Raw genomic sequence first — 26041 nt, forward strand, 5'->3', positions numbered from 1 at the left:
CCACTAACTCCATTGTGAAGACAAAACCAACAATTGTATGTGATTGTGAAGCCTTTTCCAACATGTGCGGCCGTCCTGACCCTACCTGGAATAGATCATCTATCGGTGGATCCACACTTTCATGAGTAAACATCAGATTCCTAACTTGGCAGCTAAAAGGTTAAGAGTCTCCACCCTCTGTTCCGCAGACAGTCCATTACTAGACACATCTCATCCTAAGCTGCACTAAAGGTATAGCCATAACCTTCATAAAGAGCTTGGAGGAACATTAGAAGCTTCTTACCAGGAAACCCTCTTACTAAGCATCTATGGACCTCTGGCTTTGAAATGGGGCAACAGAACTTCATTGTGGCATGCATTTTATATATAGTATTACTATGTGAATTGCCCAGGGCTGGTGCGAACAACCAACTTCATATGCAGGTAAGATCAGATTTTCTATACTGTTATATTCTGGTTTCTAAGAATCCAATCTGTGTTAGAAATTTACTGAATTATTAGGAAAAAAATTGTGTGACTTAAGATAACCATATAATTGTACACGTGTTTGGTATGACAAGTTGTGAATGAGCTGTATTAGGGTACGACTCTTGTCTCCAGTTAAGGTTCGGTTTGCAATTAAGTTCCATTCACTTCAATGGAACTGTGTAGCAAAACCCCGCCCAAGCTGGAGACAAGTGTGGTGCTGTCTCTGGAAGAAAGTGGCCATGTTTTTGTAGCGCTGGATAACCACTGGATTTCGCTTGAAATTCTGTAAAATATGAACAGAGCAATGTCCCATTGTGTTCAGTGGGATTTCCGCTCTGTTGATAACATGGCAGAATTTTCTGCCCTGGATCTGCTTTCCCCCAAAGAATGAACCTGTTCATTCTTTTGGGCGGATGTTGGAATCCACCTGTGCATAGTATGGAGTATATGGCACACGCATAGGCAAGCGTCAGAATCCGCAGGGAGTTCTCTGCAAGAATTCCTTAGTGTGGACATACCCTTAGACCTTGGAACTATGAGGATCACCTGTTCACCAACTATGACAACTTACAACCCAACATTACTGATTTGGATCCATAGATTATATGGGAATACTGCTCCCCCATTTAGGATATCTAGGCATTGGCCCTCAACAAAGATTCTGCCTGTGCCCATATTTACCTTCCTATGGATAGTCTATGGATAGTAAACTGACCCAAGAAATGTTACAGTAATACAAGCTTCCCGATACAACAACCCAAACACATCTCATTGCTGTGATGAGGCTGACGCTGTGGGTCTGGCCTGAGAAACCACACCAGAGCTATCTGTATCATTATTCAGTGACACGTGTGTACATTAGCACTCTATTATGGGAAGGTATGCAATGTCTGGAGTTCACTCATAGCTAGAACTATTTTTTTTTTTTTTGTGTACAGCGGTGCCTTGGATTACGAGCATAATTCGTTCCGGGACTGTGCTTGCAATCCAAATCCACTCTTAAACCAAAGCAAATTTTCCCATAAGAAATCATGTAAATGTAGACAATTGGTTCCACACCCCAAAATAATGTTGTTTTTGTATTCTGAATAACATATAAAACAAATGAAACAAACATGAAGAAACTGCTGAATATGTGATATTATAAGTTACTGTACAGTATAACAAACAGCATGTGGTGTATAATGTATAGTAAGTGCATAAAACTGAAAACAGCAACAGTTTGTAGATACAGGCTATGCAGTAGCGTAGTACAACAGGCTAGAATTACCGCCACAGTCCTGTCCCCTGATGCAAGCCGCAGCCTTAAGTGGATCTGCCATGATTTGAAAGATGAGGGAGACTTCCTGGGTCAGAGTACAGTGCTGTAGACCCCGCTATGCAGACCATGCCCCTCCCCCACTCTCCTCCCACCCAGTACAGGGAGCTCTTACACCTAAGCAATGCTCTTAAACTAAGTTACAATTTTGAAAAACTGTGAGCTCTTCTTGCAAAACGCTCTCAATCCAAGTTACTCTTAAACCAAGGTACCACTGTATATGGTTACACAGCCATACACACAGCACATTGCATGTTCAATACAACGCCACATGAACTGTGGCAATACTGGAATTCACACCATATGCCATAAGTGTGTCAATGGCTGATAAGCGCTTTGACTGCAAACAGAAATAAGGTTAATAACTGACTCTGCAGGATGTTACATAAAAAGCAAGTTAGCAGGTGACAAAGCCATTTTCTTGAACTTTGTGACCGATGGCCTACCCACATTTAAACATGAACCCATGAACATCCCATTATTGGGGTACCAACACCCAGAACCTTTGCTGACTAGCTGTTTGGTAGAGTCACTGCACCCAGATGTACATGGTGAATGGAGTCAAAGGCACACAGAACTGTACATTGTGTAGTGGCCATGCTCCGCTCCCATCCAGCTGTTTACTTTATAGGCATTAATAGGGTTCCCATTGAACTGAACAAAGATCTATACAAGTGACAGCTATCTTCATCAGGAGCGGAGTGGAGCATTGGTGCACATGTCGACCGCTGTGCCACTTAACCAGGGGGAAAGAGCCCTGTTCTTGTGAATTCTGTGGGTCCATTACTAGCCAGATACTGTGAAAAGGTGATCAGTTTTGTTGAGAAACTCATTTAGGCTATATTCACACACCTTCAAAATGATGGCCATTTTTTGTGGACGGCTGTCATTTATGGGCAAATAACATTGTTCTTATTATAATGGCTGTTGTTATATGTGTTACTAAATGGTCATTTTGACAGTATGTAAACATGGCCCTAAAGTGTTTCTGTCATAGAGACAGCTAACAGAGTGATTCGCTTAGTTTGTACTGTCAATTTTTTAAAAATCTGTTTTTATTTTCAGATTTTTTGTCATTTTTTTGTACATTATTATGGGGACTGCTATCCTGCCTAAGCTGTTTTAACAGTATTTAGATATATACAGGACCACAATGCAGCAGAGCAACAGGAGCAAACAGGACAGGCAGGCTAATTGCTAAGGCTGAACATCGGACCTAGTTTTTATACCCTTTTAATAAACATATTTTTTTTAATTTTCTTAATTTTTGGAGAGCACAGAGGTAGCATGGCAACAAGCCCACCAGTCCTCCCATTAAACATATGCAACGAGACAATCATCATTTTACAGAACATGACTTAATGTAACATCAGTTTTATCCCAAACTCTCCCACCATAACATAAGGGATAACTAGAAGCCGGCCCGCACCCACTCCCGTAGGTTTTGGAAAAACATATAACCAAACCAAGATGGTGTGTCTGAAAGAGTGGAAGGCTGTCCAAAAGAGCCCGGACAAAGCCAAGCAAAAGGAGAGGGAAAAAGGAGAAGAATCAAGAGAGACAGGAGAAAGGGGGGGGGGGGGAAAGGGGGGTGGGGGGGGGGGGGGGGAGACAGAGGGAGGGGACGGAAACTGCAGTGTGTAGGCAAGGCCGATCAAGATTAGTGGATACAAATCATTCACCCAAGAGGGACAGTCAGAGCAATGAGTCCGTCTACCTGTGTGGCCTCGGCATCATACACTTTCTAATCATCACTACCATTTTTTTCTTCTTATTGACACGTTTATGGACCATAAATCCGTTTCTTCTCTCGAGGCGTCCAGTTCTCTCTAACAGGTGTCATAATTGTACATATTGTAAAACATATTGTGCTAGGTCAGGGACCCTTATCAAGCTATACACATTCAAACACATTTAATTATGGTTTTCTACAAAAGTTTACTTTTCTAGTTCAGATGGCTGAAAGAGACATGACTGCCGATGCCTAAATGCAGTCTCTAATACCATAGACCCTAGGACAAAACCGAAAGCACCTGTCCTATTTAAATAAATGACAAAGGCATCTGGGCATGCTCAGTGACCTTTATAGGTCACTCTACAGGGAGGAGACCGCTGAGTTTTGAGCAGCAGCTCATTGTGAGCACCTCCTGTTATCTATATACTGGTGCCACTGGGCTGATAAGAAGGGCACTGCTGGGAAATCATCTTTGCACAACAGGAAGTCTCAGTTTAATTTAAGGCCTAGAGGCCTGAATGGAAACTGCAGGAGTTTAGGATTATTTTATATTATTGATAGTAAAATGGAAAATTGAGGGGAGAAATCACAAGAAATACCTAAAATATGCTTAACAAACTTGATTAAAACAATTTGTTATTTTCTGGTAACACATTCCCTCTAAATGGAATCCCATGGTTATCCCGAGGAATGAAGAAAAAAAAGCTCTAGAAAGATACGCACCACTATTCACAGCCACTCGCATCTGTGATTTTCAACCATTTTAGTTTATTTTCTTATCTCTCTACAGCTCTGGTCACTTCACATTTTGTAGGCGAGCACTATTGGGACAATAAGGGGAATGGAGCATCTTAGTTATGAGGAGAGATTAAAAGAATTAAATTTGTTTAGTCTGGAGAAGAGACGTTTAAGGGGAGATATGATTAATTTATTTAAATATATAAATGGCCCCTACAAGAAATATGGGGAAAAGATGTTCCAGGTAAAACCCCCTCAAAGGACAAGGGGGCACTGCCTCCGCCTGGAGAAAAAAGGTTCAATCTCCGGAGGCGACAAGTCGTCTTTACCATGAGAACTGTGAATCTGTGGAACAGTCTACCACAGGATCTGGTCACAGCAACAACTGTAGAGGGCTTCAAAACCGGCCTAGACAAGTTCTTAGAGCAAAATAATATAAATGCATATGTATAGAACCTATCACCCCTCCCCCTTCCCTGTATCCATCCCCTCCTTGGTTGAACCTGATGGACGTGTCTTTTTTTTTTCAACCGTATTAACTAACGTGACCAGAGAGCAGCTGTACTTGCCAGGAATACATTGTAGTCTGGGCCTTAGTAACTCTCTAGTTATCACATCTCCTGTCTTCCTTTACTGACTTGTATACCAAGTAGTCCCTCACACACTAATGTGACTTTTTTCAATCATACTATGTATCTATGTAATACATTATGCTATGGGACTCATCTGAGTTTTCTTCCCAATAATGTATCATTCTTATTGATTATTTGTGCTCGATATACTTCCTACATGCAGAGAGTATGTGATATCATTGCAGCTTTATGACGTTAGTTTTTTCTTTCATTAATAAAGGAACATAACCTGGACATTACAATGAACACCACAGCAAGAAACCTCAGGAATCATACAGCGGCATTGGTTGGGCACACAAGTCTTACAACTTCCCCGCAAGCCACCCTTCAGTCAACAGATGTAATGGCAGACAGGCAGCTATATCAGTTACTATCTGGTATTGCATATAGCCTAGCCGTCAGCAAGTACAAGCATGCGTTCTCAACTGTTCCCCTGCATATCAGGAGTACCGAGAAGCTTTTTGTTACGGTGAAAGCAGAGACCGACAGGAGTGATGTCAGCCTGATCATTGAATCCTGCAGGCTTGTTAGCGAAATGGACAAAATAAAGTATTACATTATCCAAAATGGGTAAGAGAGAAAACGTTCCTCATTGCAATCCAAGACTACAATCTGCACATATGTATATCAGTGCTGCAGGTCTTACTTTAATACACATCTTTATATCCTAACATGTTGTTGTACCTGGTACCGCAGCTTAGCGTCATTACAGTGAACCTGTCAGAGTTATGTCCGTTTGGAGGAATAAGCCTGTGGTTTTAATGGAGAAAGCAAAACAAGCCACTACTGGGGGCAGCTTATCTCTCTTCACCTGATCAAAACTTTTGAAATGCCTCTGTGACATGACAGAAGTTTTTCATAATGGCAGGTACACTTTAAAGGAAATTTTTTTTATTAAATATTGTATTGCCCCCCCCCCCAATAAGTTATACAAATCACTGATATACACTTATTAAGGGAAATGCACATAAATTGCCTTTTTCCCCTGCACTTACTACTGTATAAAGGCTTCACTTCCTGGATAAAATGGTGATGTCACCACCCGACTCCCAGAGCACTTCGTGTGCATTTCTCATAATAAGTGTATATTGGTGATTTGTATAACTTTTGGGTGACAATACAGAACTTTAATAAAAATTTTCGCCGGACTTCTCCTTTAAGACTTGTTATTATGTGGAATACAAGAGAAGTCAGAAGTGGTCACTGCATCTCTTTAGGAAAAAAACACAACTCTGTATTGTTGTGGAACCTACTTTTTGTGGCTGTACCAGGTTAATTCAGTAATGGTCTATTAAGTTTAAAAAACTTATCAAAAGAATCCACATATGGGGAAGTTTCAAGATTGCTTCCTTTTGGTAGATAACAATGAAAATACAACTAATTCATTTATTTAGCGTCCATTTAATTTGTGTAAAATCTCACAGACAGAGACAAGGTATTGTTTGGACTCCTGCTCTATCATGGAGACACGGGCCTGTCCTGCTCTGCTATCCTCATTGACCGAGTCAGCACAGATATTGGAGTGGCACCAAGGTCTTGTCACTATAACATATGATGGGATTTGTAGGTGACGTAGTGGAATTACTGATGCTATCTTCTCTGCTGGATTTCATACATTTGTTAAACAACATTTTGCTCAGCTATCCTTAAAGGCTATGGACACCTTTGGATATTTTGAGGCAATATACGTAGTATTATAAGAAAATAACCATTTCTGGAATTGGGTTGACTAAAAAAATGTTTTTTTTCCCCTTTCCCCTCTGTAACTTGTGGTTTACAATACACTGCAAGCTGCTTGATTCTGTTCCCGCTCTGTCAACCCGTTTCTTGTATCATCTATGCACAAATCTGAATTCATCATGTAATACAATCTAATGTGAGCTTACATAAGTTGTCCATGAGTAGAGAAGAGGGTCTGGAGACTGAGCCGACATGGAGTCAGCTGTCAGCAGTCAAGCAGCATGTAGTGTATTGTAATCTATGTAAGCTGCAGCAGAAACGTGGTAAACAATTCAGATGACAATTAATTGTAGAAATCTTTTATACAGCATAATATGTTTATTCCCTTATAAATAGAAAGAAAATGACTTTTTAATATAGTATGGAAGTCTGTGCTTTGCCATTCCTTTGTTCCAATTGGAAATGTATAAAATTATCGACTGAGCATTCCTATTCCACCTGAAGGATGTCACTATATACTCCTAAATGGGGAAGTATTGGCTAGTTTTTTTTTTTACTGATAAGAACGCAATACTATTACTATTTTCTGATTATTATTTTTTATCTCATTTTTATACATTATCATGAGTGCAGCCATCTTGCCCTAGCTGTTTAGTGATATGCTTTACAGGAAGCACAATGGATAGGACCTGTCTAACTGATGTGAATTGGAAACATTACTTAAAGCGTAACTGTCATTTCAGGGCCATTTTTCTGAAAACATTAAATATCAACAGTACAAGCGATTTTAAGAAACTCTGTAATAGGTTTTATGTACTAAAAGAGTTTCCTTCTGGACTGTCCATTATGTGGCTATGGAGAGGGGAGGGGCTGTTAGGAGTGACTGAGCACGGAGCAGTCCTGCACAGCACAACACCCTGCAATCTTCTCTCAGTGAGTTCATAGATAAGCACTGACCTTTCTGCCACCTGAATTTAGCGTTTTAGGTGCCCAGAGAGTCTACAGACAGATGACCTTCATGTCACCTCTTCCTGCTCCCTCATTTCCCTCGGCCCCTCCCCCCTAAATAAGGATAGAATAGAGAGAGCAGAACCCGTCTTCACTGGCTTCTCTGTAATGAAGACGTGTTTGCCTGATAATGCACAGATAAGAAGTCAGGGGGTGTAGCCGGTTGCTTTTGATAATAGTCGGAGAAGGCTATAACCACACAGAATTATAGAAAAATAAGGTATTTAATACAAAGAACAATACTTAGCTGTAGTTACAAATGGTACAGATGCATAGTTGTTTTATCCACAATGAAATGGGGAGCCCCTTTGTATATTATGGTCTAATATACGCCCATTTCCCTCGATGACCACCAGGGTGCTGGGCACCTTCCATCCATGGTCCCAGCTGAGGCTGGCTCGAAGCTACATACCCCTGACCTTTATAGTAAGTTTGGGTGGGGGGGATGTGCTTCTATGTCTATGTAGACCACTGATAACCATGAATGGAAGTTATCTGATGTTTCCCTGGCCTTGTACATATTTACCAAGCACAATGGGGACCCAGTTTTACAATTACAGCTATAAGGTTCTTTCAGCCATACAACAATAGCAACAAACAACTGTATCCTCCAATGTTTACACTATTGTGAAGTTATATGGCTGGACAGTTGACATAGGTGTGACAGTATACATACACACACACACACACACACACACAACTACAATGACTTCTACACACATAGCCATACGAATATATATATATATATATATATATATATATATATATATATATACACACAAGACATTAAAATAATACATTCCTTCTCATTACATCAATAAGACACTTTAATTTTCTGAAATGAACCCATCCGGTTACACTCCACCCCTTGTCTTATTGATGTGATGTAAGGAAGTTACAAAACATTATTTGTGACGCCATTTACACATTCTTCTCTTAATATCATCCTCATTTAACCATGTGATTGCTCACTTCCTATTTTCTCTTACATTGGTCGGTTGCTACAAACAGAAACTGGTGCGGTCACAGCTGGGCTTAAAACCAAAAAAGAAAAATCAAATGTCCAGTAATACAAAATACAATATCCATTCTGGTGGGAATTTTCTTTCTTCTGATCTTCTTAGACCCCAATCTCAGGTGCAGGGAAGCAAGGGGATTATTGTGCCCTCGCCACAGGGGCCTATTGCTCAGGTAACGTCACTACTTCCATGGTTGGCCAAAGGACAGATCCTCAGTAGGCATCTGCCCCCACTCTTTACATGTTCAGAAGTCTGTCTCATTCTTCCCCTCCCCTATGTATCTCTGGTGATGGATCAGGGGGTTGCAGGTATGGCTGGAGGTGCAGACTGTAGAGCCCCTTTAGCAGTGTTGTTCCAGGTACATGGTCTTCCTTCACTCGTGCATCATTTTGGCACCTTGAAGACACTGTAGATCTCTGGATGTCAGCTCTTCAGGCTCTCTGCACTTGCTGAGTTTTAAGAGGGGTCAATATCGAAATAGGAATGAATCAACAAATCCACAGCAGATAGGAAACATGGTGGCTTTAGACTCAGTCACATGAGAACAGAAGGTCATTTGCGAAGTCTCTGTAAACTCTGTATAAAGTCCTGTGCATTTTCATGGTGGTCACTCATTCCTTCATCAAATGGAGAACTTAAAAATAAAAATCCAAATGTCTTTCTTAGGGAAAAAAAACAACAAATCAAATCTCTGCCCAGGAAAGTGTTTCTGTTGATAGCAAGGACATGTAACAATGGCGATCTACCTAATCCCATTACCAACATGTTTATCGTCAAACAACATTCTTAAATTTCAAGCATACAAACTAAACATATAGTATATGACTTCAGTCTATTGAATGAATAAACAAATCAAGAGTATACACACATATCCTTTAATATGCATCCCATGTAAAGCAAACCCATCATCCTGTATTGGAGATATATATATACACACATACATATATAGCTATATCCAATGCAGGCATTTTCTCAGTAATGGTTACCCATACATATTTGCATTTTCCCAACACAATTCACCCACCCTTATTGTTTTGTTTGTAAACAATCTTGAACGTTCTGAACTCATTCAGTTTATTGCTTCAATATTGATTAATTTTTATCCCAAAACCAATTTCAGTGAAATATATTCAATTCAGCATTCAGATACACCACTTATATAGCACCAAGTAGGCATCTGAAGACAATTCAGACTTCTCAATCTTATTTCCCTCTCAGGGTTTCAAGTGACAATGAGGTCTTTAGGAGGGACAAAGGGCTGGTATTTCCAAACATAAGGAGCTGTCACTCTCCCTTTCTTATCCCACCTTTCTATGTCATTTGTCACCACCCCCTTAGTCCAGGTCTTTGTATTGTCATACTTCAGGTCAGTTGTCTGTAACCCTGGGACCATACCAAACCTAACTTTCTTGTAGTATCACAAGACAGACAACACATATAACAATACAGACATGTACAAACATAAAACACACACATGGGCCCATCCATTCATAACATACAATTCACACAAAAGAAATGATAAAAATAAAACAAAACATGGAGCTCCTTTCAAAAAAAAAAAAAAACATCATGAAATGCCTAAAAAATTGTGGTTAACCATATCAAAAAATGTCTCTTTCATGTGCAAATCCTAAAATATAAATGGACAATTAATGGCATTTTCACACAGTTGAAGTTCTCGGTGTCCATCCTTCCTGCCAAACTGTGAAAAAACAAAACTTTTCATAAGGGCAAAACTTTCCTACAGCTGTGGAAATAAACAAAACTCATGGTTATTTTTCAAATCTTACAAAGTGTAATCAATATCACCAAGTGGATTTTTCTCTTTCTATACCCCAATTTACATTTACCAATTTAAATGGATCCATTATATTACAAGTTATACACATACTATATACTGTATAGCAACATTCCTTCAAGAACCTGCAAATAAAACACAGACATATTAGTTATATCATAGATTACATAATCCCATGAAGTCATCAGATGCCATCAGATTATCGTCTATCTGACTGGTCCACAAACAGAAAATACAAACACTAAAACAATGGACAGAGTACAACACTTTGCACAGAGATTACGTTTATAGCTCTCAGACACAAAATCTTCAAATGACAAACAGAGAGTCCTCAACTAATCTTTCCAGAGAAGTCACAAAAAGAAAACCTTCCTGCCGCAGCAGAGCTACATATTGTCATTTATCAATTACTATGAGATTAAACCTCCTGTGAGCTCCAGACCTTCTATTGTTTTCTTACTGACAAGCTGCTTCTCACTCTGCTCTCCCAGGTACAGAGAGAAACTTTTCTGCAGTGTAAAAACACATACAACGTCATTATAAAAACATATACAAGCCTTCATTTATGGCTGGAAGTTACACTTTTTACTGTCACACTGTTACCTTCTACACATTAATTGTTCCAACACCGGTAAAACAATAACATCCATTCTTACCTGCCAATAACACACAACTTCTACTCATACTCTTTGCAAACACATTACTATAGGTTTCACATCTCTCAAACACTTAACTCAAACACTTAACTCACTCAAACACTTACTTCAAACCTATAAAACAACACACTGCGACCACTCATTGGCCAAAACCTGGTGAGGAGCCTGCTCCCACCCTACAATCTCCACATCCATGAAGCCCACTTGCTTCACTTCTTTTTCTTTTATGTCTCTCTCAATTCGCACCAGCAGACAGATCCATCCCACATCTGCTGCGGTCTTCCGCCATTCAAGAGACATAACAAGGCACCACCAGCCGACTGGGGTCTGTCAGCTGAAATAGTGTCACCACCTCGAGTGCTGGGTGCACAGGGTCGCGAACTATACACCCACCAGGGGACTGGACTCGCTTTGTCATCTACCCCACAACTACACATCTCAGCTAACACATACATTATATTCTATTAAACAGTTATAGCAATTCTATGACTATTATCCCACTTCTGACACCATTATGTAGCCGGTTGCTTTTGATAATAGTCGGAGAAGGCTATAACCACACAGAATTATAGAAAAATAAGGTATTTAATACAAAGAACAATACTTAGCTGTAGTTACAAATGGTACAGATGCATAGTTGTTTTATCCACAATGAAATGGGGAGCCCCTTTGTATATTATGGTCTAATATACGCCCATTTCCCTCGATGACCACCAGGGTGCTGGGCACCTTCCATCCATGGTCCCAGCTGAGGCTGGCTCGAAGCTACATACCCCCGACCTTTATAGTAAGTTTGGGTGGGGGTGATGTGCTTGTATGTCTTTGTAGACCACTGATGACCATGAATGGAAGTTATCTGATGTTTCTCCGGCCTTGTACATATTTACCAAGCACAATGGGGACCCAGTTTTACAATTACAGCTATAAGGTTCTTTCAGCCATACAACAATAGCAACAAACAACTGTATCCTCCAATGTTTACACTATTGTGAAGTTATATGGCTGGACAGTTGACATAGGTGTGACAGTATACATACACACACACACACAACTACAATGACTTCTACACACATAGCCATACGAATATATATATATATATATATATACACACAAGACATTAAAATAATACATTCCTTCTCATTACATCAATAAGACACTTTAATTTTCTGAAATGAACCCATCCGGTTACAGGGGGGGAGGCTGGGAGATTGCTTCTTGAGTACAGAAGGAGGCTTTTTTGGCTGATGAAACCTTTTACAGAGTTTCTTAAAATCGCTTATACTACTGATTTCTGCATAAAAAAAAAAAAAACATGACAGTTACGCTTTAACATACTTTTTGACCTTAAAGAGGTCATCCCACAGGGAAGGGGGGACTGAGCTGTGAGCGTCACCTGTATCTTCTGGTGTCACCTGTCACTGCAATGCTGCACAGGTCTTTACAGCCTCCTCCTCTTATCACTAAAGACAGAGCAGGAAGTATCAGCTTAGTTTTAGTGGTAAATATGAAAAGAGCAAGATTTCAGGATTATAACATTGAGAGAAAGGTGGAAAACTAGAAAAAACATCACGAAACTTAAATAAAAAAAAAACTATGGGGGAGATTTATCAAACATGGTGTAAAGGTGAACTGAATCAGTTGCCCCTAGCAACCAATCTGATTCCACTTTTCATTCCTCACAGACTCTTTGGAAAATGAAAGGTGGAATCTGATTGGTTGCTAGGGGCAACTGAGACAGTTTCACTTTACACCATGTTTGATAAATCTCCCCATATGTTTAACATAAACCTAGATTTAAAGTAAATCTCTCACCCCGATTGCCTACCAAGCCAACAGCACTGCTAGATAGATATCAATAAAAGCATTTAGAAGAGGAATGTTAAACACAGGCCCTCCAGCTGTTTCAAAACTACAATTCCCATCATGCCCGGACAGCTAAAGCTTTGGCTTTTTAACAGCTGAAGGGCCTGAGTTTGAAACCCCTAATTTAGAACATATCTTTGTTGTCCATGTCTGTGTATTCATTTACAGAAAAGAAATGGCTGTAAATAGTGTCAAAGATTATTCCCAGGGCCTTAGCACCTCTATGCTTTACTATGTTGTTACAATCAGTGGCACACACTGTGCATACAGCACAGTGAAATATAGGGACTATAGGGCCCATAGAATAGGCCCCGCCTCTTTGACACTATTCACATCAAATAAAAACACAGACAACAAAGGTGTGTTCTAAATGCTTTAATTAATATCTATTTAGCCGTGCCGTCAGCTTGGTAAGTGGTCAGGTGGTGACAGATTCACTTTAAATAATAGGTCATCTTCTGATGAAACTTTGGATGAGTTGGCCAAACCCGCTGACTATGGCAAGATTAAGCAACTATCTAATACTGTATGTATAGGTACAGCTCTATCATGGGAATCTCAAGTTCTGAGAAAAACAGAAGTGTCAGGAGAACCTGCAGGTCCACTTTACATAAAACATGACTCATTTGTACCCTAAATTCTTTCCCTCTTATTCCAGGTGTTTGGATGATAGAATAGTAGAGGATGTCCTAATGGAAGACAGGAAGACTGTCTTCACGCTGGATCTCTCAGAAGTAACCCCAATCTCTGGCTCTATCGCGGTAGGTGTGACTATTTTATCTCCATGTTATAGCATGGAGTAAAGCTTAAAGTATTATATACATATATATGTATTATATACATATATTTCCTTCATCGTCCAGCATTATACAGTACATACATCATTTCCCTTGTTAGGTAACAATAAGCTGTGAACTAAAGCTCTGTCTGAATTCCAACCACTCAAGGCCCTGCAGTTCTTCCTGCACTCTAGAACTGCCCTCTAAACAACCAGAAGAGCCCATGTTGGTGGCAATGTCCGACCATATAGAAGTGCCACCAATCTATGTGACACGGGAGACAAGAAAAAAAGGCAAGTATCAGCTACACTACATTGGCAAGACTGGTTTTCAGCTAAATACTTGGATCATCCAAGACACACTGGCTGCTACAATACAACTGTGTATGTGAGTGGCCATGCAATGTCAAATCTGGGGCTACTACCTATATGTGTTATTAGGGTATATGTACTTTATAGGGGGGTGCAAAAGTGGCTTCTGCACAGCCAGACTCGGCCTTTACTTGGGAATTTTTTTGAAGGGATTGTCTGGGGTCATCTGTTAATGAGTGATAGTGAGCCCTCAAATGACAATCTCATACTGCCGATCTGCCAGTAACTGTATGGCATGGTTGGCATTTGTACACTCCATACCTTAATAGATGTGTTTCTGCCAAGCTTTATCTTTTGATGTAAATTGCTAGAATATTCCATATACCATGACTGTGGGGTCTCTGACCTGCAACAACTCCAATCAAATCAGTGAAGCTGTGTTAAATTACCCTCAACAGCATCTGGCTGGGACTTACAGCATCTTACAATATACCATCACTTCCTATAGAGGGATAAGCCTAAATACAGGAAGAGTGGAGACACTTTGCAGCAGCTTTGCCTGGTAGTGCAGCTCCATCCCAAGGTATAGAGGTTGCTGTGATGCACTATACTTACCAGAAGTGCCAGGAGATGGACACCTCCACCCTATATCCTATATTATTGGCCAGTCCTAAGCCTAGACCATTACTATCAAAGTCCAGGAAAACCCTTTAAATGGAATGGAGCCACAATACTTGCATGCAGCTGTTTCTGCAAGAAAGTACAACTCCAATAAGACAGTGATACACATTGTATTTAAATCATGTCAATCTATTTCTTAAAATCCTCTCACTATATGCTTTTTCCCTCCCACCAGCCACTACAAACTACGCAGCAATAGTTATCGGCATGGTTCTCGGTGTTACCGTTTTAGCTGTGGTAGTTTTGCTTGTCAGAAAATCTTTTTCTGGTGTGCGTCGGAGAAACAATCTTATGGACATGTGACACAGACGGCCATCTTCTCAGCAAAGATGTGCAATAGAAAGGCAGACTGGGGGAACCGAACATTTTATTGAAAACGGACAAGGGACAGAAATATCCTTTTACAAATACAAAACCACAGTAATTGATCTGTAGGCGATCACAGTGACATGAAGGGCTCTTGGGTGTTGGTCCGATATGCAGCCTATGAAGCTAACCTCATCCATAGCCAATGATTCAACCTATGTGAGATCTAAGCCTTCCATTATATATCCTCAGGAGCCAGCTACAGTCCATTTGCCTTATCCAAATGGATATCTTCCCTTCATGCAGTGGGATGATCAAGGCATTGTAGCACGGCGGGTGCGGAGGATGCATCTCATGCACGCTTGCCCATTACAGTAATTCATACGGCACATCTTTAGTGTCTCTAGGTCTTCTGCATACAAACAAGCACAGGAGGAATGCTGATTCACAGAGGTTCTTCCTCACGTTTATTTCCTATACAGAAGAAACAAGATCCATGAAATCATTGATGATAGTTTAAAAGTACCTCAAAAAGTAAATAAAAAAAAAAAAAAAAAAAAGGTACAACGTATCAAAGGGAAATGTCATAGGTTTTGATCGGTGGGGCTCTCACTACTAGGACCCCCAATAATCAGAAGAATGAGTGAAGAGCAGAGTGCTGCACCCACTGTCAACAACTGTATAAATGTAGGGAAACAAGTTATGTATTTGTTGTGGATCATACTCGAGCTCCACTCCATTTATTGTCTATGGGGCTTCCAAACATTACAGAGCGCTGAACTTGGATATGTTTGGAAGTCCCATCGACAATTGGAGTGGTGACCAAGCATTTGCACTGCCAACCCATTTCCTGTGCCTGCACAAGGTGGGAAAGAGATGCAGAGAATCATAACTTGTTTCCAGCATTACACATCCTTTGCAGAGGTAAAAGCCTACACAGGGTAAAGAGCACAGAATTCTGCCTGTGAATGTAGGATGAAGACTTGGCACTGACCTTCCATTGCAGAGCAAGATCAGGTTCTGGACTGCAGCCATTGTTGAGTTCTCATTCTGCCCTGTGATCAGATGCCTGTCCAAGACTATGTGTATGGCGTCCGGCTCACTGGCTAAATACAGGAAAGCCAAAAAAAGAAATTCAGTGTTATTGCTGTTCGGTGACCAAAAAGTTTACATTATTTCATATTTGTCTTTATAGTCAGCGGACAGCTCGTTTACAAGCATGACTACAGCCATTGTTTCCCCATCATCATTACAGACATATAAGAACCTTCCAACACATGATCCCAAAAAAGGCCACTAAGGACTACAAATAAAGGCCCTGGTGACCGAGTTTCCCTTCAAGGCATTTAGCTGCTGGGTGATTCCACCCACTGCCAAACATACAGAGCCGACTGTCGCTGACAGTATGCAGCTTCAGTGTTGCCAGCAGGGCCTGCCACAGTCAGCTTCTGCCGAGGAGAGACAGCACACATAGGCTGTAACATAACAACACACTATTCTTCTACCTGGTAATGGAGACTGATGCAGGAATGGATACTGGGCAAGAAGGCGCTTCTATATCTATGTGGGATGGAGGAAGGAAAGGGTGTACAAGCTTCCACTATGATCACTGTAAGGGAAGGAGAAGGAACTGCATTGACCAATATGGGAGGAGACATTTTGGTCAATACTATGGAGGAAAGGGATAGGAAAAGCACTGCTGTACCTGAAAAGGGGATGAGAACAAATCTGCTGGATTGACAGGTGAAAAAGCAAGGCACTGCAGTGACTACTGAGGGGAGGCAGGGGCAAGGCACTGTGGTGACTACTGAGGGGAGGCAGGGACAAGGCACTGTGGTGACTACTGAGGGGAGGCAGGGACAAGGCACTGCGGTGACTACTGAGGGGAGGCAGGGACAAGGCACTGTGGTGACTACTGAGGGGGGGGGGGGCACCATTGTAACTACCATGGAGAGGTGGGAGATGTATTTCAGTGACTACTGTGAAGGGGGGGGGAGGGGGCGAGGGACTGCTATGACTACTGTGGGGCGACACTGTTACAACAACTGTGGGGGGAGAGGCAAGGCACTGCTGTTACTTAAGGGTATAGCAAATTATTTCTGTGACTAGTGCAGCCAAATTAGAGTTGCACTGAGGTACATCGCAAAGATAACTTATGTCTCAAAGCACTGTAAATAGGGTTTTTACCATTGTCTTCAGATGTGTCTCTGTCTGCGCTCAGCAGTTGAGAAACCCTCTTAGTACTACTTACCACTGAATGTTGCTCCAGAGTCCTTAGCAAAGTCTTCCAGGATAAGCGGCAAGCTGATGAAATCTGACTGTCGGACCAGTTCATACACGGAAGGCTTAATGCACATGATACAGGGGAGAGAATGACAACAATGTCATAATGCTGTATACTAAATGACTCATGTTATAAACAGAACATGGACAGTACATGCCATGGTGATGTATCCCAAACCCCAGTGATGTAAGACACTGTATGACGGCAGCTCCTCTGGTAGGACAACCGTGCTCCACAACTGAACAATGCTTTAACTGCAGGAAATCCTGACTGTATATTGCAGTGCCAACTTTTCTGTGTCCTGCCCTTTGATGACCAGGTGGAGGGGGCTTCTATAACCCCTGCATATGCTTTTTTTCTTATTTTTTGTAAGTATTTATTAAAAATACAATGTTGCACCGTGACATTTTATATGTTGTCTCTTTACAGTGATGAACTCAACTTGTAAGTTATATCTAATAATCTACACCTGGCAATGACTTTTATAATATATATATTTCTGTTTTCTTATTTCTACCAATATGGCTGCCATGAGAGCTCCCACAGAGGTTGTCAGCCAGTCTGCAAGCTGTAGAGCAATGTCCGACAAACTACAGGTCCCCAGCTATTGTAAAACTACAACACAGACTGTGAAGTCATGCTGGGATCTCTAGTTTTACAACTGCTGGAAAGTCACAGGTTTAGGAACACTGGTGCACAGTATATGGCGCTGTGAACAGTAAAAGCTATATAGTCAGGTGTTATTAGTCAAAATGTGACTGAATGGCTATTTACTCACCCCTGTGAGGCTGTAGTCCTGAAAGGCCCAGGATTTGTCCTCATTGGTTACACAGCATAGGGCAGTCACACCATGCCCAATGGCACAAATAGGCTCTATAGGGAAAGAATATACATTTTTAATCTTTTATGAGGAATCCACACTCATCATATCATGTAACATTTAAGTCAGTGTATCTAGTAGGATGGCTTTTCTATTTATCACCTTGGACAGATCTTAGGGACATGGCTTTACCTTCAGCAGCAGAATTCTACTAAAATGTTGCTTCCCAAACATGCCTCCAAAATATACCCCAGACCCAATGTATAGCTATACAGTGGCACACATCAGTCAATGACTGTAATGCAAAAGAAAAATGTATATGGTAGCTTTTTATAATGACCCACTGCAGTCTGCTGTGCTTTTCTTCACAGCTTAAAAAAGGGTATTCCAGCGCATACTACCCTGATAGAGGCCTAAAGGACATTGGTACCTAACAGCTAATATCAGCATATTCTCAATGCATATGCAGCATACCTACATGCAGTGAAAACATAGCATAATACTAATAGTGGCTCCCACTGAAATTATGTATCTAATGTATATAGCCAACTTAAAGGTATTTTTTCTTTTTATTCCATAAGGAGTAAAGGCCCTATTACACTAAACGATTATTGGCCTTGTTTGGCTGATTATTGATCATTCAGGCCGATAATCGTTTAGTGTTATAGCACATGTTGAAAGGCAATGATCAGCCAACATGCACAATGTCAACTGATCGTGGTATTTCAACATGCTGAAAGATCACGGTTTTGTCAGCGATGGCCTGCTGCCTTTCCCTGCTCACTGCCTGTGCTATTACAGACAAGGGAGAAGCAGAAAATTGGGCCGTATAATAAAGCCTAAGACTTACAGTATCTAAACCAGGGCCCACTGCTGTTCAGCTGGTTGCTGTGAGCTTTAACACCAGTAGGGGGCAGCAGATAGGCCTATATTAGACTGCAATTGGCAGCCACCCGGCACTCCTGTCTACATAATGAGGCACTTTCCCTGCTGATGTCTCACTTTGTTAATGACCCTTAAAGAGCAGATCGATAAACATAATAAATCTGCCTCCATACTGCAACGTGTCAGCCATCACTTTGCTCACGCCATCTTACTCTTTTCTGTTTTGAAGTGCTGCAAAATTCTGGCCAGATAACCGCTGTTAGCCAAGTCCGTCATAGCACCCGGGCAATGTGGGATTAAGAGTGCATGATAGCGTGATCCTAGAAAGGAACAGACAAAAATAGGAATGAAATAGAAAGCCATACTTCCCATATAATCTACAGCTTATAGGGATAAAGCAGATTCATCAGTATTTTCTGATCCTAAATATCCTCATCATATCTCTCCAACATAAGTGTTGCAGGAACAGGTGAAAGGGCTCCGTCAGGTTTCCATTATGGCGTCTTACGAGACATAACAGAGCAGCGTTTTCTGCTATTCTGTCTGGAATTCTTCAATCTGTGACAGAATTTCCAATGTGGAAAGGATTGCCAAATAAAAAATACAGAATCTGATGCATATCAGCCAGTTGTTGGTTTGTTTGTGATTTTTTTTATTGCTAGCCTATCCTCTCTGTTGAAGCTGTGTGTGTTCTTTATGGCAGCTGCAATGAATAGGGATTGAAGGGGTAGTTTTTAAAACAAATGATTTCAGAAAGTTATACTGATTCAAAAATTAAGTCTTAAGTCTTCCAGCACTTATCAGCTGCTGTATGTCCTGCAGGAAGTGGCGTATTCTTTCCAATCTAACACAGTGCTCTCTGCTGCCACCTCTGTCCATGACAGGAACTTTCCATATCAGCAGCAAATCCTCATATAAAATCTCTCATGCTTTGGACAGTTCGTGAAAGGTGACAGCAGAGAGAACTCTGTCAGACTGGAAAGAATACACCACTTCCTGTAGGACATACGGCAGCTAATAAGTACTAGAAGGCTTAAGATTTTTAAAAAGAAGTAATCTCTACAACTTTCTCACACAAGTTGATTTAAAAACTATTTTATTCTTCAAAGTACCCCTTTAATTGGAGGAAAAATGGCCCACAACACTTTAGTGATGGGGGAGATGCTTACAGAACCTCTGTCTGTTATACTGTTGCTCTTATGTCTAATCTAGGTCCCCAACAACAGCAGTTTGATAAACTGGGCTACTGTGGCCACCCTGTAACCATTCTTCACATAGCTATCAATCCCTAGAGCAGAACCAAAATATATGGGCTATGGTAGGACTAAACATTTAACCCCTTAATCACATCATCTCACCATCTATTGACTCCAGTCTTGCTGGGTTGGCATATGGCTTAAGTTGGAAATCTTGAAACCATCTTGTGTCTACGTCGCTGATACCTACAAAATCAAGAGCCTTTCCCTGAGAAATAAAATAAAAGAGTAGTCATCCAACATGCTGATATGGGCACAAATTAAGTAGCTATTAAAGGGGAACCTCTGATAAAAACCAGTATCACGCTGTAACAATTCCTTCATCCTCCAGATGACTCCATAACAGGTAATTGTTTACTGCATAGTAATACACGCAGCCCTATGAATGTGTTATGGCCGCTAAGAAACAGGAGGCAGGGTCTACGAACACCATTTCATTATTCCAGTGAGACATGTAGTAATATGGCATACACTTATACTGTATGTCACATTAAAGGAGTTATCCAGTCTTATTAAAAGGATGCAGTATTCTCCTAATAGGCTGTCAATGTTGGCTTGGTGAGGGGCAGACAATATTAGCTTGGCCCCTTCAAACAGCTGATCAGCCACAGTGAGACCCCCGCAACAATCCAATGTTGACGGCTTATTCTGAGAACCGGCCATCAATTTTATAATGCTGAATAACCCAATTACACATGCAGTTTATGGTGCAGTTTTAAGAGAATAAGTAAGGGGAGAATAAAGTTTAAAGGGGTAGTTTAGCAAACATCAACTGGTGCCAGAAAATGACAGAGATTTGTAATTATTTACTATTAGAAAATCTCAGGCCCTACAGTACTTATCAGCTGCTGTATGTCCTGCAGTCTGGAGAGAAAGAGAGGTTTTCTATGGGGATTTGCTACTGCTCAGGACAGTTCCTGTCATGGACAGAAGTGGCAGCAGAGAGCACTGTGTCAGTCTGGAAAGCATACACATCTTCATGCAGGACATACAGCAGCTAATAAGTACTGTACAGTGTGAGATTCTTTAATAGAAGTAAATTACAAATCTCTGGCACTTTCTGACACCAGTTGATTTGAACAAAATAAGTTTTTGCTGAACTACCCCTTTAATACATTTCTTTCCTTTGGAATTCTTAGCTTTAGTTTAAAGGGGTACTCCGGGCGGAACCCTTTTTCGTCAAGGCTCAGGGAGTGGGTGGGTGAAAATGACATTTATCTCCCTGGCTCCAGCGCTGCTGTCTTGACGATATTTATGACGTGACGGGGTCTGCCTCTTCTGAATGGCTGAGCAGGCCTTCCGCATCATGTCTCAAATCCCGTCTCAGACCAGGAAGCGGCAGCAGCACTGGAGCCATCGAAGTAAGTAGATGCTATTTATTTGTATGGCCAAAAATGCAACTGAACTTTTACATTACCCACCCCAGGAGAAGCCACTTGTAGATTGAAGGCTGAACTTGCGAGTGTGAAAGTGTGCAGGAAGGATTGTGCTGAGACACCTGAAAGAGAGAGAGGACAGAGTCACGTCACACACAACGCAGTAATTCACCATTCGTAGTAATAGGCAGAGAAATCACTGTTTGCTTCAATTCCTGAAGGAAGAGGTAAGAGAGAGCCAAGTAAACTAGTGCAACATGTCATAAAACTTATAGATTCCAGGGTATTGAGCAAAACTTTACATCTGTAGTAGTTGTATTTTACTGTAATGTACATATTTTTTTGCTACTACAGGTTGTAAAGTGTTCTATAGGAATCTGTAGTTATATACCATGAGCATGATCAGACCTTCTAAGGCCTGCACTAGTCTATGCAACAAACATGATGTTCAGATACTTGCCCTAGACCACCAGGGATGTCTTCATGAATCCCTTTACTACCTCAAACCATTAGGGACATCTCCACTATAGTCATTAGTCGTTATTCTTACCTCACCGCGCTCCCCCGGTGTCCTCCTCTGACATTTCCTGTTCCCTTCTGAACGTTCCTGCAGTCACTTCTGAGATGGACTAGTCTTGGACAGTGCTAAGTAATTGGCTGAGCAGGCGGCTGAGACAGTACCTCTTGAAAGTGGTGGTGGGATAGTTCAGCAGGGAACCCGAAGGCATCGGGGGAGAGCAAGAAGGTAAGATAGCTTCTTTATTATTTTCTGCAAGAGTATATCAAATGTTTTCTCACCCTTTTAATAAATAAAAGCCAGGATCATTTCTGCAGCTCTGGTGCATCTCATCCCAGTGACTCCAGGCACTCATATAACATGATTGTCATCCATGTAAGGGACTTCCAGGATCTACCAGCTCGGCTCCCCAAAGTGGCACAGAGGGCCTAGCGGGACCCCTCTAAAATCTCTATTCAGCCATATAGACAAGCCTTTCTACCCTTCACAGATTATCTGCCAAAGATTTGAAGCCAAACCCAGGAACAGACTATAATCAGAGATCAGGTCGTAAAGGAAAGACTGAGATTTCTCCTCTTTTCAAATCCACTCCTGGGCAGATAATCTGTCGTCAGATCTGTTGGTGGAATAGGGCCTTAAATCAGGTCACTAGATGTCTGTTGTAAAAGAGATAACCATTGTCTATCCACAGGACAGGTGATAGGAGCTGATAAGTGGGGGTCCAGCTGCAGAGATCCCCTCCAAGAACAGAGGTCAATGCCCCTTCCCCCAGTACCATTTATTCTCTATGGGACTTCAGCTTTGCTATATTCGGATGCCATGGCCAAGCATGTGTGCTGACCTCAGCTGTCTGTTCATGATGGGAGTTGTAGTTTTGCAACAGCCAGAAATGCATAGGTTGGGGAACACTTATAGCTGCAGACATATAATGGGTTAAAACTGCTAACAGGTTCCCTAAATTCACAATTAGGTCACAGCTGATATGTTCACCCCAGATGCTTACAGCTAACTATGAACTACAACTCCCATCAGGCCTAAAAGGTAGCACAGCTCCATACACATCTCTATGCACGGGACCTATCTATATAACTGTACAGGATACGGGTCACATGACCCTAGAGCCAGCAGTAGTCACATGACCAGCACTACGCCCCTCTTACCTCCGGTGACCGCACTGCAGACGATTAAACAGCTAGGCTTGGTAAGCCGGTCCGTTGCTCCTCCCCCGCCGGATCCGGTAGACCCTTGTTTCTTCATCAGTGAATGTGTCTAGAATGGAGTTGCTCCTGTGAGGTATGATGTCACAGTGGGGGTGGTGCCTCTTGGAGGAAGAGGCGGGGACTCACATTGAATATGCAAGATGTGCAGAGCGGGAACAAGCTGAGGTCCTGCTGCACTATTCACTGTGCAATAACAGAGGGAGGCAAGCTGCAATATCCACAGTAACATGGGGGGGGGATACAGGGGGAGAGGACTGGTGTGTGTGGGGGTCTGTATACAGGGGGAGAGGACTGGTGTGTAGGGTCTGTATACAGGGGGAGAGGACTGGTGTGTGGGGTCTGTATACAGGGGGAGAGGACTGGTGTGCGGGGGGGGGGGTCTGTATACAGGGGGAGAGGACTGGTGTGTGGGGTCTGTATACAGGGGGAGAGGACTGGTGTGCAGGGGGGGGGTCTGTATACAGGGGGAGAGGACTGGTGTGTGGGGTCTGTATACAGGGGAGAGGACTGGTGTGTGGGGTCTGTATACAGGGGGAGAGGACTGGTGTGTGGGGTCTGTATACAGGAGGAGAGGACTGGTGTGTGGTCTGTATACAGGGGGAGAGGACTGGTGTGTGTGGGGTCTTTATACAGGGGGAGAGGACTGGTGTGTGGGGTCTTTATACAGGGGGAGAGGACTGGTGTGTGGGGTCTGTATACAGGGGGAGAGGACTGGTGTGTGGGGTCTGTATACAGGGGGAGAGGACTGGTGTGTGGGGTCTATATACAGGGGGAGAGGACTGGTGTGTGGGGTCTGTATACAGGGGGAGAGGACTGGTGTGTGGGGTCTGTATACAGGGGGAGAGGACTGGTGTGCGGGGGGTCTGTATACAGGGGGAGAGGACTGGTGTGTGGGGTCTGTATACAGGGGGAGAGGACTGGTGTGCGGGGGGTCTGTATACAGGGGGAGAGGACTGGTGTGTGGGGTCTTTATACAGGGGGAGAGGACTGGTGTGTGGGGTCTGTATACAGGGGGAGAGGACTGGTGTGCGGGGGGTCTGTATACAGGGGGAGAGGACTGGTGTGTGGGGTCTATATACAGGGGGAGAGGACTGGTGTGTGGGGTCTGTATACAGGGGGAGAGGACTGGTGTGTGGGGTCTGTATACAGGGGGAGAGGACTGGTGTGTGGGGTCTGTATACAGGGGGAGAGGACTGGTGTGCGGGGGGTCTGTATACAGGGGGAGAGGACTGGTGTGCGGGGGGTCTGTCTGTATACAGACCCCACACACCGCAGTCCTCTCCCCCTGTATACAGACCCCACACACCGCAGTCCTCTCCCCCTGTATACAGACCCCACACACCGCAGTCCTCTCCCCCTGTATACAGACCCCACACACCGCAGTCCTCTCCCCCTGTATACAGACCCCACACACACACCAGTCCTCTCCCCCTGTATACAGACCCCACACACACACACCAGTCCTCTCCCCCTGTATACAGACCCCACACACACACCAGTCCTCTCCCCCTGTATACAGACCCCCCCCCCCACAACCAGTCCTCTCCCCCTGTATACAGACCCCCCACACACACCAGTCCTCTCCCCCTGTATACAGACCCCCCCCCACACACCAGTCCTCTCCCCCTGTATACAGACCCCCCCCCACACACCAGTCCTCTCCCCCTGTATACAGACCCCCCACACACACCAGTCCTCTCCCCCCTGTATACAGACCCCCCACACACACCAGTCCTCTCCCCCTGTATACAGACCCCCCACACACACCAGTCCTCTCCCCCTGTATACAGACCCCCCACACACACCAGTCCTCTCCCCCTGTATACAGACCCCCCCACACACACCAGTCCTCTCCCCCTGTATACAGACCCCCCCCCACACACCAGTCCTCTCCCCCTGTATACAGACCCCCCCCACACACCAGTCCTCTCCCCCTGTATACAGACCCCCCCCCACACACCAGTCCTCTCCCCCTGTATACAGACCCCCCCCCACACACCAGTCCTCTCCCCCTGTATACAGACCCCCCCCACACACACCAGTCCTCTCCCCCTGTATACAGACCCCCCCCCACACACCAGTCCTCTCCCCCTGTATACAGACCCCACACACACACCAGTCCTCTCCCCCTGTATACAGACCCCCCCCACACACCAGTCCTCTCCCCCTGTATACAGACCCCCCCCACACACCAGTCCTCTCCCCCTGTATACAGACCCCCCCCCACACACCAGTCCTCTCCCCCTGTATACAGACCCCCCCCCACACACCAGTCCTCTCCCCCTGTATACAGACCCCCCCCACACACACCAGTCCTCTCCCCCTGTATACAGACCCCACACACACCAGTCCTCTCCCCCTGTATACAGACCCCACACACACCAGTCCTCTCCCCCTGTATACAGACCCCACACACCAGTCCTGTTCCCTGTACAGCTAATAGTCCTATTACACCAAAGGATTATTGGCCGTACTCTGATGATTTCTGGCCGTTCTGTCTGATAATTATTTGGTGTAATAATCCATGATATCGCTGATTGTCGTCTTCAAACTGGTTGAGATACCCAGATCAGGATAATGCTGCTGTCTACAATGGGCAGCCTGAGCGATGTAAGAATAGTCCGGGCTGCCCCTCCCGCAGCTGCCCGCCGTTCCCCCGCTCACTGTATGTGCGTGTAATAACACAGACAA

The 26041-nt window shown here is 43.1% G+C and overlaps 2 protein-coding genes across 3 annotated transcripts; one reads left to right on the forward strand and one right to left on the reverse strand.

Moving 5' to 3' along the window:
• Positions 1 to 16912, forward strand: LOC138788090 (uncharacterized). 2 transcript variants are annotated; one of them, XM_069965608.1, is made up of 5 exons: positions 1 to 423; positions 5112 to 5461; positions 13574 to 13676; positions 13813 to 13987; positions 14862 to 16912. In XM_069965608.1, the coding sequence occupies exons 1-5, from the start codon at positions 328 to 330 to the stop codon at positions 14987 to 14989; spliced, it is 852 nt and encodes a 283-aa protein (XP_069821709.1). In that variant the 5' UTR covers positions 1 to 327; the 3' UTR covers positions 14990 to 16912. The 2 variants fall into 2 exon arrangements, with proteins under 2 accessions (XP_069821709.1, XP_069821710.1); XM_069965609.1 differs by lacking the exon at positions 1 to 423 and adding an exon at positions 3142 to 3223.
• On the reverse strand, positions 15037 to 23436 carry GATD1 (glutamine amidotransferase class 1 domain containing 1). The gene is made up of 8 exons (XM_069965610.1): positions 23291 to 23436; positions 21659 to 21735; positions 20340 to 20445; positions 19194 to 19301; positions 18055 to 18149; positions 17244 to 17337; positions 15987 to 16098; positions 15037 to 15466 (listed from the first exon to the last, which is right to left on the reverse strand). The coding sequence occupies exons 1-8, from the start codon at positions 23385 to 23387 to the stop codon at positions 15460 to 15462; spliced, it is 696 nt and encodes a 231-aa protein (XP_069821711.1). The 5' UTR covers positions 23388 to 23436; the 3' UTR covers positions 15037 to 15459.
• Positions 23437 to 26041: the final 2605 nt, after the last annotated feature.

The sequence above is a fragment of the Dendropsophus ebraccatus genome, chromosome 4 (assembly GCF_027789765.1).
Source record: "Dendropsophus ebraccatus isolate aDenEbr1 chromosome 4, aDenEbr1.pat, whole genome shotgun sequence".
Classification (NCBI taxonomy): Eukaryota; Metazoa; Chordata; class Amphibia; order Anura; family Hylidae; genus Dendropsophus; species Dendropsophus ebraccatus.